This window comes from Pseudopipra pipra, chromosome 16 (genome assembly GCF_036250125.1).
Source record: "Pseudopipra pipra isolate bDixPip1 chromosome 16, bDixPip1.hap1, whole genome shotgun sequence".
Lineage (NCBI taxonomy): Eukaryota > Metazoa > Chordata > Aves > Passeriformes > Pipridae > Pseudopipra > Pseudopipra pipra.
In genome coordinates this window covers 2,638,676-2,652,295 of record NC_087564.1, presented here as the reverse complement: position 1 = coordinate 2,652,295, position 13,620 = coordinate 2,638,676, and the positions used below count along the sequence as shown (strand labels likewise).

The 13,620-nt window shown below is 60.8% G+C and overlaps 1 protein-coding gene across 1 annotated transcript; it reads left to right on the top strand.

Moving 5' to 3' along the window:
• Positions 1-4,549: 4,549 nt before the first annotated feature.
• On the top strand, positions 4,550-12,518 carry UBALD1 (UBA like domain containing 1). Its single transcript, XM_064672636.1, has 3 exons — positions 4,550-4,844; positions 10,319-10,378; positions 11,383-12,518. The coding sequence occupies exons 1-3, from the start codon at positions 4,737-4,739 to the stop codon at positions 11,701-11,703; spliced, it is 489 nt and encodes a 162-aa protein (XP_064528706.1). The 5' UTR covers positions 4,550-4,736; the 3' UTR covers positions 11,704-12,518.
• Positions 12,519-13,620: the final 1,102 nt, after the last annotated feature.

Here is a 13,620-nt window from a genome sequence, read left to right as displayed (position 1 = left end):
TGCAGATCCTGTGGGCCAGCTGGGGTAGCCATGTTCCTCCTGGGAAGTTTGGCATGGGAATCCATTATCCAGGCCAGTTCCCAGAGGTGGGACCTGCTCCTGGCAGAGGCTCAAAGCCAGCAGGAGAAGAGGCGATCGGCCTCCCAAGCTGCAAGACCTTGTGACCTTGTGACATTCCCACGGGGAGACCTCTCCTGTGTTCTTCCCCTCACAGATAATCCATGCAGGAGAGAAAACAGAGGTGTCTGAGGCTTGGATGTGAGAGCAGGGGATGACTGGGCTGACACACCATCCCAGAGGATGGCATGGAGGAGGAGGCATAAAAGAGCCACCAATGTCCCAACACTGAGTCCTGTCCCCTCTGGCACCAGGGATCAGGGATAAGCTGCCCAGGCTCGGCTTGTGAAGGGAGGCACCTTCCTGCACAGGTTCTGCAAAGAACTGGGGACCCAAATTCTAAATGCCAGGGAGACATGAAGGAGCAGGGATGGCACGTGTGAAATGTCTTCAGTTGGCCTCAGGAGCAGGGGAATAGGAGAGGGCTGGGACACAGGGAGAGGGGACAGGGCAGGGAGCAGAGCCTGCCAGCACGGGAGCATTTTGTGATAGCGAGTGAGCGGGCGGTGGGTGGAATTTGCTGGCTGTAAACACAAACTAAAACACACCCAGCGGGAATAAGCAAACAACCCTGAAGGGAAATATGCTTCCAGATAGTTATTACCCTTGCAGCTGCTGTGGCCACCCCGAGTATGGCCAATACAAGGAGCCACACAGGGCACAGGATGTCAGGGGAATGGGTGCTGGGAGTGAGCACAGAGCAGGACCAGACCTCACTCTGCTGCATCCCGTTCTGCAGCAGGGTTGGCAAGGACAGGGAAAAGCACAGAATTAGCAACCAGTCCTGTTGGCCAGCCATGAAAACTGGGTACCTCACACCTGGCACAGGGAGCCTTGGCAGTAACTGTGCCGGGGTGCTGCCTGCTGTGTCCCCCAGGATCCTGCTGGCACCCAGACAGACAGCACCTCTTGCTCAACCAGCCTCTCCCTGCAAGAGTTTCTCGTGACAGAAGTTGCACAGAGAGGGAGGGGAGGGATAGAGTGAAGGATGGAGTCTGCTGACCCACATGGTGACACTCAGCTTGTCTATGCTGGCCTGGAGCTGTCTGGCTGCTCTGTGATGCTCCTCAGGGATGGGAACAAGCCCCCTGGCAGCAGCGGGGTGACAGGAACAGCTTGTGTGCCACCAGCAGCCCCAACCCAGAAGGGTGAATCCATAACCCCCCAAGGCCTCACTCTGCAGCTTATCTGGGGCTCAGTGCTGGAGCAGATCTGGCACAGCAAGGATCTCCATCTCCCCATGCCATGCTGGGGTCTGTTTGCCAGCTGGCAGCCAGCTGGCCACGAGCCTGGGGGCAAAGCTGAGCCGTGTTCACACCATGAGGCAAGGCAAGGATGGGAATTTGCACAGGGACAGAAGATGAGGGTCCTTCGCCCTTCCCTCCCACATCCTGAGCACCAAGAGCATCTTGTTCTTCCCCAGCCCAGTGAGGCACCTGGAGGGAACTGCTCCAAAGCTCTTCCCCGAGCTTTTTGGGGGACAGAATCACAGAATCTTAGAATGTTTTGGGTTGGAAGGGACCTCAAAGATCACTTAGTTCCAACCCCCAGCCCTGTTCTCTCTGCAGCTGCTCACCAGGAGCCATATGGGTGAAGCAGGGAAGCCAAGAGCAGAGCCAGGTCCCGCAGCACTGGGCTGTGGGGTGTCAGCTCTGCCTGGGAAGCTGCGGCAGGAGGGTTTTGTTCCTGCGAAACCTCCACCAGCGGGAGGGTCCCTCCCGGGCCACTCCGAGAAAGCCCTAGGGCCCCGAGGGCGTTGCTGCCATCTGGGAGGGCAGGGGCTTTCGCTGGAGAATATCCCCTGCGGGGCCCTGCTCTGTGAGATGTGTGTGAGAGACAACGACAATAGCAGCGCTGTGCCAGGGCCGGGCTCAGCCCTTCCGCCCCAAATCTCGGAGCGAGCGGAGCTGAAGGGCAGCACCTCCAGCAGCCACAGCTCCTTTGCCCCAGCCCGGCCCACGGGCACACACAAAGGCAGGATATTGCACCACTGCCTCCTCTGTCCCTCGCAGGGGCCACTGCCAGCAGCAGGGGGAAGGAGAGAGGGAGCCTTGGGGCCGGGAGCAGGGATGCCCTCTCAGACCTCTCCTGGGGTTCTGCAGCACCACAGGTGGGTCCTGTGGGCTGGAGGAGCAGCAGCCCCCCAGCCCGGGGCACTGTGGCAGCTGCAAGAAGCAGCAATAGCTCCACAAACCCTGGTGGTGCCACCTCAGTGGGTTTTGCACCTTCAACTCTGGGGTCCCCGAGACTGTATTTGTCCCTGCTTTGGTGCTGCCAGCCCCGGGTTCTGCCTGCTCCGTGCTGAGGATGGAGAGGGAGGAAGGCCATGAAGGTGGGAGGCCCTCCAGGACAGAGGGATGAAAAGACTTCCACAAGGTACTGGGTAGCCTGAGACTCCAGGTGCCATCATGGTGTGGGGTGAGAGTGATCAAGCTGGGGAGGACCAGGGTGAAACTGAGCCAGGGCTCCTTCCCCTGGGACCCTGCAGAGCCCCGGGGTGGGGAGGAGACCTCAGCTCCTGCACTGCCTTCCAGCTCAGCAAAATCCATCCAGCAAAAGGTGAGCCTGGAGCCACTCTCCAGCACAACCTGGAGAAGAGCAGGAGGACAGAGGAGGGATCCTTCAAACCCCTCCATAGAGCCTGGTGAGGAGGCAGAGCGGCCAGAGGGACACCCACCCTCACACTGCCACAGGTTTCTCCAGCTACCACCACCTGCCCTTCAGGAGTCTCCTTGGACATCTCTGCTGGGGAGGCAGCTACAAGCACACTTGTGTAAACAGGGAAATCTGTTTCCCTGCAAACCTCCCAGTCACCGGAGCAGCTCATCCAAAGTCCAGCTGCTCAGGGGTTTATTACCCAGCGAAGCTAATTGCTTCGTATCAGTTGTCCCCTGCCCAGAGCTGTCACTTGCTTTGTTTGTCAGGTATAACAAGGTTCAGGAGCCCTGGAGACTACACACAGTTCTTCCTCACCAGAAGGAGTGGTGAGCCCATGAACTTTGCCTTCCTAAACACTGCCCTGCTCCAAAGGGCTTCCAACCCTCTCCAAGAAGCCCTGCTGGGCCAGGCCCAGCCCTTCTCCCTTCAAATACCCAACTGCAAGGTTTCTAAAAGTTTCTGGTTCTTTCTGATTAAAATAATCCTTCAGGAGATTTGTTTTTCCAGCTGTATTTACACCATGCTGGCTACAGATCTCCCCTTGCTGCTTCTCTCTGGGGGTTGTCTCCTTGGAAAAATGACCTGTCACCTCTTGCTGTGTCCTACTGCCACCACTGTACAGCTGAGCTCTCACTTGGATTTAGGCAGTGACACACACAGGCGGAGGAGGAAAACCCCTCGGCCTCGGAATTCTCCAGTTCTCCAAGCCCTGGAGTGCTCTGGTTACTAAAGGACACGTGGAAGATGGTGACCAGCTTTGGAATACCAGAGCAATTCCCGCCTGGCCAGCGAAGGCTGCAAAGCCTGAGCTTCAGCCGTTTAATCCTCACGGCTCAGAAACACCTATGGCCGCACCTCACTGCTGGCTGGGGCCAGAGGTGTCAGGGAACAAACCCCCCGTGGTGAGGATAAACACCTCCAAGCCGTAGGAGATGGCCTCAGGAAACACGGAGGGGGTTGGAGGTCTTAACGAGCCTTGTGAAGCCAGCGCTTCCCCGTGTCTTTTCCCTTGCTCTTCCCTGGCTTTCCTCCCCACAGCCGCATGTCTGTGCCTGCTTATCCCTAGCAACACCACTGTCCGCCCGCCAGGGCCCCGAGCTTTCATCTGCCGCGGCAACGCCGCGCTCTCAAGGGAGCCTTTCGAGGGGCCGGCAGTCCCTGGCACCTTCCAGAACCTTCTCCGGCTGCCACCTCTCACTTCAAGAGTCAGTGGCGTGCACGGGCACGCTGCGGCTGAGGGAAAAACGGGACCAGCAGGGACTGGAGCAACCCCTCCGTGGTTTACTGGCACTGCGGGAGGACGCGGGGCCCAAGGGCCGCTGCTGCTGCTGCTCCACCGCCTCAGGCCCCGCTGGGGGCTGTGCGGGAGCTGCGAGACAAGGGGCTCCCGGCAGAGCCGCGCAGGCTGCGGAGGCATCGCGGGGGCCACACGTTACCGGTGCGGGGCAGAAGGGGCAGCACCGGCGGCCCCGCTCGCCCAGCCCAGCCCGGCCCCGCCGCTCCCGCACGTCAACAGGAAACCGCACGCGGCCCGACTGTAAACACCGCCCGCGCCCACGTGACTGCCGGGCCCCGCCCCCCCGCCTCGCGCGCGGCCCCGCCCCCGCCGCCCTCCCATTGGGCGCCGCGCCGTTGTTGACCATATACGGTCAGGTACTACGGAGCCGCGGGAGCCGATTGGCTGGCCCCGCGCGTCACTCAGCGCGCGCCGGCGGCTCGGCAAACAAAGCGGGGCCTGCCGGGAGTTGTGGTCCGCATGGGGGGAGGGCGGCGCGGCGGGAGAAGGGCGCGGACTACAGGCCCCAGGTGGCGCCGCGCGGGCCGGGCCGCGCCGGCCCCGCCCCCCGGCGGCCGTGGGCGGGGCCGGGGCGGGCGCCGTGAGTCAGTGCCCGGTAAACATTGGCGTGAGCCGCCGGCCCCGCCGTGCTGGCGGCGCCCTGAGGGCGGCGGGGGCCGCGGCCATGGACGAGCTCAAGCACCAGGTGATGATCAACCAGTTCGTGCTGGCGGCCGGCTGCGCCGCCGACCAGGCCAAGCAGCTGCTGCAAGCGGCCCACTGGCAGTTCGAGGTGAGGCCGCCGCCCCGGTGCCGGTCCCGGGCGGGGCCCCCGCGTGGGGCGGCCGTGGTGGTGGGGGCGGAATTCGGGCAGCGTGGGCCCTGCGGACACGCTGCTTCTCCCCCTCTCCGCTCGCCCACGCGCGGCGGGGCCGGGCCGGGCCCCCCGTGGGCGCCACGCGGGGCGGGGGGAGCGGGGCCACGTTGCGCGGGGGGAGGCTGGGGGGGCAGCCCCGCCGGACCGGGGGAGCAGAACCCTCCTCCTGTCCCCCCCCGCAGCCCGCACAGACCCTCCCGTGTGGCCGTGGGCTGTGAGAGCCCCGCGCAGGCTTTCCCACGGCCCTGCCCCGGGGAGTTTTGAGTACCTCGGGCGGCCGTGGGAGAGGAGACTTTGTAGGTCAAAGCTTTTCTGGCTCCCAGACGCCTTTTTTCCCCTCGCCCGCGGGCGGGATACTCCGTGACATTGACAGGGGTGAACGCCGGGCGGGGGGCGCGGGGGGGACTCTTTCGGGGCGCTCTGAGCCCCCGGAGCTCCCCGGAGCTGAAGTGCAAAGGAGCAAAGAGGTGTGCGGTGGCTGTCGCCGGCAAATTGCTTTCTAGAGAGGATTTCTCCTCTCCTCCCGCGGCCCCGGCAGCTCCCCGGGCTGGAGCTGATGGTTTTGACGCTAATGGCACCTCGGTAATTGAGGTGTCTGCGCTGCGATGCGGGAGCAGGTCTAAGCCAGGCCGGGGAGCTGGAGGCTCCGTCTGTGCCATCCCTGCGGCTGGAGCCTCTCTCCCCCCGCCCGGGTGGGCGCCGGGCTCCTCGGCGGCGTTCGGGGGCTGTTCCCTAAGGGAACGGCTGCCGGATGGATCGGGAACGGTCTCGGGATTCCCGGGTGCTCATTCAGGCGTTCCGAGCCGAGCCGTGCGTGTCCGGGGAGCGCGGGGTGGGTTTTTAGGGATGCTGGGGAGGCCGAGCCGCGTTGCCCTCCACCGCGTCCCACTGCCGGGAGCACCGTGGCGTGGGATGTGCTGCATGTGTAGCGTGCTCTGGGGTTTGTTTACTAACACAGCCTGGCTGTGTGGCCCTCTGGGACAGGCGGGAGCCGCTTCCACCACCTCCGTGCGTTGTCGCAAAAGAGCTGGGGAGGGGATGACAAAAGTTTTAACTTCTCTATGAAAAGGCGCTTTTTTTGCAGAACTTTGCCACCGTTTGGCGAGTTGCACAAGTACAAACAGCCGTCTCCTGCCGGCTGGGCACTCACATGACTCAGAGGAAGCTGGGCTGTAAACAAACGCTGCGACGACGAGCCGTTACCATGTTCCCACTCACTTTTGGTGCAACGGTCAGATAATTCCCTTTGCAAAATGGCCGCTGGGCACGGCTCCTTCTGGGAGCCACGCTGGGGAGGGAGCACCTCCCGACCACTCCTGCCTGCTCCCACCTCTTGCCCGGGTTGCTTTTGTTATTCTGGTGCAGCACCCGTTTGCTGGCTGGTGTGTGCCTGCACTGGGTGTGAATTGGTGGGGTTCAGGGGAGTTCAGAGGTGTAAATTAATAGTGCCCTGCGAGCCAAAGTGCTGCTTCAGGGGCACGGTGTGAATTGGATCAGCCTGCCCGTACCCTGAGGGTGTTGGTTCTGCCTGTAAGACCATCATGGGCAGAGGTGTTCTGCGCAGGGGGGGTGAGGGGAGCTGAGTGGCCCAGTGGCACAACAGCAGGAGTTGGGTTCTCCCAGCTCTGTGCCTCTGTCCTGGCCAGGGCACTCCTGGCACCCATCTGCCCTGCCCAGGACCTTCCCTGCCGGTAGCAGCCCCTGGGTGTCGGTCATGGGCAGGAGGGAGAGGGAGGCTGCTGTGAAACACGGACAGCTTCGGGATGCTGGTATTTTGGGACCACTTTCCTGGGCTCGAGCTGCTTTGGGGCTGCTCAGGGGCCCTTGTATGTAGAGGAGGATGCAATGGGGACTGCAGAGGGGTTTTGCTGCATGGAGTAGGGCGAAGGAACATCATCCAGTGAGCAGGGTGGGAGATCAGGAGAACATTTGGGATACAGCCACGTTCTGTGTGGTGTGAGCTGATTGGAGCCTGTACCGAGTTCAGGAGCTTGACCAGGGAGCCATTTGTTTTGCATCCCATCCATCCCTGGGGAATGGGGCAGCAGTGTGTGGATCACCTCTCCCACTCGCTGTGACTCCATTCCTGTTTCCTGGGGACGGTGGGCAGGGGTTTTCCTGTCATGCCTGGTGTCGTTTGCAGCCCTTGCAGCACCGTGAGCCCTCCCAGGGACAGCTGCCGTGGGTGCCAGCCGGAATGGTGGTGCCAGCCCAGCCCTCCAGCAGCTGGAGCAGTGCCATGACTGGTCGCAGGGGGAGGTTTACAGTTCAGAGGAAGCAGCTTGGAGTGTCTCTGGCCCCTCCAGGGCCGCAGGTGCTGGCTTTTTGGGAGAAGCCAGAGAGAGCAGCAGGTACCTCCTCCATGGCTGGAACCCAGCAGGCTGCCAGGCAGTTTGCAGGGTCTCACATGGGGCTGAGCAGTGGATCAGGCAGAAAGGTGTTGTTCAGTTTTGTTATGTGCTCGTGTCCCCTGGGGCTGCTTGGGAAGGATAAGATGAAATCTGCTTTTATAAAAGCATACTTTCCTTCCTTTTCCTGGTGCTAAGTGTGTCTCTTCAGTGTAGCGAGCCTGTGTGTGGGGAACAAGAGAAGGAGCAGGTGTCTGGCTCTGCTTGCTGTGCCCATGGTTGGATTTCCACTTCCTCTTAAGTATTTATGTCTTATGAAGCCCCTTCCTTTGTGGCTCAAGGACAGGGTGCTCCCAGGGCTGCTCCAGCACTGGGGCTGCTGGGTCCCCTGTGCTGGCAGCAGGTACAGCACACACCTTCAACCACCCTCTCTCTGACTGGGTCACCACTCTTGGCACCCTGGCAGGGTACCCTGTGTGATCCACCTCCTGTGAAGCTCCTGGTTTTGTGTCCTGGGGGGGATACAGAGGCCTGGTCACCTGCTGAGTGTGACAGGAGACAGGGGCTGAGCTGGGCTCGGGCTCCTCAAGCAGAGAAGCCTTAATTGGCTTTGCTGTTGCACCAGTCACCACAGCACTTGTGACGCTGGCTGGAGACCAGGTGGCACAGGCAGCTTTGGTTACATATGTGTCCCTGGCACACTCCGAGGGGGTGGGAGCGGGTCCCTCCTCTGCAGGGCTGGGGCTCTGCAGGTCCTGGCTCCCTTGGGAGGTGGGCATTGTGCTAGGCAGAGGAGTTGCTCCTGCCATGCTTGGAAAGGGGCAGATGGAGGGGAGGGGACACTCTTTTAGGCAGAGGGGCCTGCACTGGTGGAGTGTTTCCTCTGCCCGGTCCCAGCTGCCATCCCAGCGCTGGCAGGGATCAGTGGGCAGCTCGGGGGGACAGCAGGGACCTGCTCAGCCCCTGTCTGCCAGTGGCACAGTCCAAGATACGAGGCCACTTGGAAAACAGGAGCACAGAGCAGATTTAATCAGCTTATGGTATCTGGCTGCACCCACACCTCTGCCTGTGCTTCCCGTTCGCTGTTCCCCCCTTTCTTATCAGGATCTGTCGGAGCGATAGGGCCTGTGGATGTTGACATCAGACCTCACCCAGGACGAAGGGTAGCGCAGTGATGGGGGTGTCTCTGCCTCAGAAGTGTCTGTTGGACATTTCCTTGATTCTTAGACGTGTGCTGGCCTGTTCAGAGCTCTCTCTGGGCCCGCAGACCCTATTTCTGCTGTATGGCCACCGTTTAGATCCGGCAGGTCCTGCCTGCGGGCGCTGAGGGCTCTGAGTTCCCAGCCTGGTTGGGTGCAGGGTTCGGGTGTGTGTTATTAAATGCAGCTATTGCAGGGAAGAGCTTTGCCAGCCCAGCTATTGCACACTCCCCCCAAGGTTTGGGAGCTGCCAGACTGTGCAGCAGGAATTGCTTCCCCCACCCAGATCTGGATCATTGTTTGCAGATACTGCTCTGGCTGCCACCTGGTCGTGCCAATAGTTTTCTGCTGTGTAGCCAGGAAACCATAAAACCCTTTGCCTTCCCAGGGCCTGCCAGCCTGGGTGTTTGGGGCAGAATTAGTTTTCCATTGGATCAATGAGCTGAGCTGACTCACTGTCATTTATCCCAGCCCTGGGAATGACACAGGAGCATGTGGGCACCAGGATGAAGAGCATGTGTGGTGGTAGGACTGTGGCTGCTGCAGTTGGGTAGGGTTTGGTACAACCTCCCTCTCCTTTTTCCAGGCTTTTCTGCTTTTTTTTTTTTTTCCGAGCAGCTTGGGTAACCCCAATCTCTGGCTTGTAGGAAGGGAGCAAAGTCTGGGGTGGTGTGGCAGCACCCAGCCCCAGCCCTGCTCCTCACACCCTGCCTTACAGAGCTGCAGGCCCTGGGGAGAGGGCTGAATGGGACACATGGGGGCTTTTCCTCCAACCAGAACTGAATCCAAACCAGTTCTCCAACGTTTCCGTCAAGTCTGATCTGCAACTGAATCAAAACATTGTTTTCTAGCCCTGACTTGGTTAAAGCCTGGCACAGAACAGGGGTCAGCTTCACTAACATGGAATCACAGAATAGTTTGGGTTGGAAGGGACCTTGAAGATTATCTTGTTCTAACCCCATGCTGTGGGCAGGGACACCTTCCACTAGACCGTGTTGTTCCAAACCCCATCCTGGCTTTGAACACTCCCAGGGATGGGGCAGCCACAGCTTCCCTGGGCAACCCATGCCAGGGCCTCACCACCCTCACAGGGAAGAACTTCTCCCACTGTTCCTGTATCAGTTCAGTCCTGTGCACCCCCAAAGCTCCTGATGCCTCTGCTCCTCCCAGACCTGGGCTGGGTGTCTGCCCTCCTGGCCATGCTGTTCCTCCAGCCTTCTATCCCTGCAACCCTCCTTGTTCTCTCACGTGCCTGTGGCATGTGACATATTTACCAGACTGTTACTGGTTTTAACTGGAAGCCAACCAGGACAAAGTCAGTCATCACCGTGCCCCGCCTGCGACCGAACTGGAAATGCTCTGGTGTGTGAGGCAGGCACTTGCTGCATCCCTGGGGATGTCCTGGTGGGAATACAGTGACCATGATCATGTTCTGTTAAGGACACACATTTAACTGGTTCCTGCTGAGGTTGGGTTTGGTTTCCCTCCTCTCCCTGCACACAGTGATTGCAGAGCATGGCTGTGAGTTGTGAAATGCATGCCAGGTTCTGCTCCAGCAGTAGCTGCTCCTCAGAGAGGATGGTCGTCCCAAATACACGTGGCTGTCACCTGCCCTGGTGCAAGCAGATGGCAGGCATGGGTCCCTGCCTGGGGACAGGGAGCAGCTGTGCCCAGCACCCTCCTGTGCAGGCAGGGGCTGTGGGTATGGTCAGCCCCCCAGGGCCTGTTTGTGGATCATCTGTGGGGTCTGTCAAAGCCCTGCCACTGTGTGCAGAGATGAGGTGGGTGCCGAGTTTGCTTGCTGGTGGTAACACCATCTTCCCTCTTTTCTTCTTGCTTTCAGACTGCTCTCAGTGCTTTTTTCCAAGAAACAAACATCCCCTACAGCCACCACCATCAGATGGTAAGTGCTTTCACAGCTCCCCAGGGCGCAGCACCAGCTGGCAGGCGCTTCAACCTGGTGCCGGTGTCCAGCTCGCTGCTTCCCAGCCCCAGGAGTGCAGGCAGGGAAGTCTGACCGGGCACTGCCAGAGCTGCCTGCCAAGGGAGGTTTTCCTGGAGAGCAGCTGGTGCTACATAGTGGGACAGCAGGGCTGGGAGTGCCCTCAGAGCCCCGCAGAAGGGTTGGGGCTGCACCTCCAAGAGGGACGGTCTGATGGAGGATGTTTTGGGCATGGCCAGTGGTCCATACCAGCCCCAGCATGGGAGAGAGAGCGTGGAGGATCCTGAAGCACTGACCTGTGTAAACACACACCCAGATACGTGGTGTTTCCCACCAAGCAGCAGCCACACACACGAGTCCTTGTGTGCTCCCTGGAGCGTGCAAATCCCTGGAGCCTCACTGGAGCGTGCCTCTGGAAGTGTGTAAACACAGGAGAGCATGGGTGCTGCCTGCCTCTGTGCTCTTCCAGCTGTCCCCAGACTCAGTCCCTCGGCTCTCGTGCCCCGGCAGCCTGTAATCTGCTTGGGCAGATGTGTCTTAGGGATTTACTGGCTGCTGTGGCCTCGTTTGACTCTCCAGGACAATTGGGGATTTGGGGCGTGCAGAGCAAGTGCCCGGCAGGGCCAGAGCATGCCCAGTCTCCTGTGGGGTGGGAGCTGGGCCTGAGTCTGGTGCCCACCAAGTCAGAAAGCTGCAGGCCCAGGGTGGCACCAGCGGGTTGTGGAGCAGAGGAGGTCCCTGAGTTGGGTGGGTACAAGAGTGGGCACAGAGGGTCCTGTCTGGGCCCTCTGACAAGAGCTCTCACCACAGCATCAGTTTAGACCCTTAAATAACAGCGTGGTCAGCAGAGCGTGGGTCTGGGGGCGTTCCCTGTGCCACAGCAGTGGGGCAGAGGGGTCTGTGTGCCCCAGTGGGAGGCAGAAGACAGAGACCCCCCTGCCTGACCCCGTGTCTCCTTCCCACAGATGTGCACTCCTGCCAACACGCCGGCCACGCCGCCCAACTTCCCCGATGCCCTCACCATGTTCTCCCGCCTCAAGGCTTCCGAGAGCTTCAACAGCAGTAGCCCCGTGGCCTCCATGGCGACCTCCCCACCGCCCCCGGCCCCGCCGCTGCCCCAGCACGGGGCCTTCAACCCCGCCTGGCCCACGGCTTCTCCCCCTGGCCAGCAGCAGAGCATGTGGACTCCGGCCGCGCCGGCGCAGCCCGCGGGCTGGCCCGCCGCTGTCTCCCAGCAGGCCACCGCGGAACAGAAGGCCAACGTGACCATGGAGGCAGAGAGATGAGGCCGCGGCCAAGAGCGAACGCGGCGGGGAGGGACCCCTGCATATAAATATTTTTTTTTTTTTTCCCTCTCCCCCCTCCCCAAAGAGGAGAGGAACTCTGCTGCCAGGGCGTCTGGCAGCTGCCGAGACACACGAGAGAAATAGCTGCCTTGCATGGGTTTGGTTTGAAGTAGTTTTTACTTGTTCTCGAGCTGAATGGAGCTCCCCAGAGACAGCGGGAGGCTGCGTGGGACCGGTGCCAGCCTCCACGTGGGACCCCGCCGCTGCCAGACTCTCCGGGAGGGAGCACCCCCTCCTCTCTTGGGACACCGGAGTTTGCATGCCAGTGACATTTACAGAGGAGGTCCCTTCTTCAGGGTCCCCTGGGCCACCCCACTAGGCCAAGTGGGTTGTGCCTGAGTGTTTCCCCCTGTCCCTTGGCCCCGCTCGACTGGGTGGGGGCAGATACCCCACGAGGCTTGTTTTTTGAAAGGGGGGAAGAGAGCAAGGGCTGTTCCTGCTCCACCACAGCCTCCACCCTGCACACATCATCCTTGCTGGTGAGCAGGGCTGGGGGACACCGGCTCTTGGGGAGGCATCTGGCCCCTCGCCCAGCCCCCGATGGGGAGCAGGGGGTGAGCCACAGTGGCCCGGCTGGGCCAGCACACCCTCCCCTCCACCCCCTGGGATGGGGTTCTCCCCAGGGCTCTTTTGCATGACACAGTGTAACCCTAGAGACTGGGATCGTTTTTAAGCCCTCTGTTCTTTTTCCCGGCGGCTGGAAGTCTCTCCGGATGCGCCGCAGCCGCTTGCAATACACGCTCTTCTGCTTTGAACCCGGTGTCTTTGCTTTGCTCGCAGCAGGGTAAGGCTGCCCTGGCCCAGAGTGTTTCATATCCCCTCTCCCAGTGGCTCCTGTGTGTCCGAGGTGGGGCTGGCTGCACTTGCAGCTGCTCCAAACACCCCATTCCAGCAGCACAGTGACACCAACTGCCTTTGGCCAAGTGCATCCAGGGCCCAGCCCCAGGAGGAGCCAGCCCCAGGAGGAGCCAGCCCAGCTCTGACTGCAGAGACCCCCCAAGCCAATGGCAGGGCTGTGTTGAGCCCTCGGCTCCCCGTGTGACACCCACAGGTCCTGGTGCCTTGCTGTGACCTGTCCCCTCTTTGCCAGGTCCCTCGGAGGTCGCTGTCCCTGCGGGGCCCTCTCCCAGCAAGGCTGTGCCCCTGCATCTCTGCGCTCACCAGTCAATAATTAATTTGAATCTCTTATTTGTGTTGCTAAAATAAACAGTGTAGGAGCGATGGTTTCACCCTGGCTGCCTCTTGGGACAGCCTTGGCAGAGCCTGGGAGGGAGGGCTGAAGCTGGGGCTGGCTCTTGTGAGCTTCCTTGTGTGGAGCTGTGCTGGAGCTGCCACCTGCAGTCCTGCCCCACTGAACAGAATGGGCCAAGCTGGTGGCCTCTGGAAGGAGCCAGGGCTGTGCACCTTGTTTCCCAGCTGTGGTGGCCTGAGCACATCAAGGCCAGGGTGGAGTCCTGCTGGGAGTGGGGGTGGTCTGTGAGGCAGGGAGTGTGCCCAGAGCCCACCCAGGGGACACAGAGAAGAGAGACAACTGCCTGTGAAACACAGGTGAAGCCACATGGAAATCTGGGTGGTGGGGAGGGGAAGCTGCTTGTGACTGTTCCAGGGTCACCAGGAGCCATAGGATTGGAAAATCAAGTGCTAGACCAGAGACCTGGACATCTGACTAATCAGAGAGAGCTCATGGGGACATGGCATAGCCCAAAAGTGTCAGACTGTGGTTGCTGAGTCCCCAGGGATGGCACAGGAGAGGCAACACAGGAGAGAGTATCTCTATGGTCCCTAGTGTTAGCCCAGGACAGTGAGTGGCTGCCAGGGCAGTATGACTCCAACTCCACCAGTCCCCCGAGGCCTGGC

What these genes read in the sequence shown, in the direction of transcription:
- UBALD1 (XM_064672636.1), top strand. Translation starts at nt 4,737, where the DNA reads ATGGACGAGCTCAAGCACCAGGTGATGATCAACCAGTTCGTGCTGGCG. An exon ending in CGGCCCACTGGCAGTTCGAG is followed by an intron (nt 4,845 to 10,318) that starts GTGAGGCCGCCG and finishes TCTTGCTTTCAG; the next exon opens with ACTGCTCTCAGTGCTTTTTT. An exon ending in ACAGCCACCACCATCAGATG is followed by an intron (nt 10,379 to 11,382) that starts GTAAGTGCTTTC and finishes TCCTTCCCACAG; the next exon opens with ATGTGCACTCCTGCCAACAC.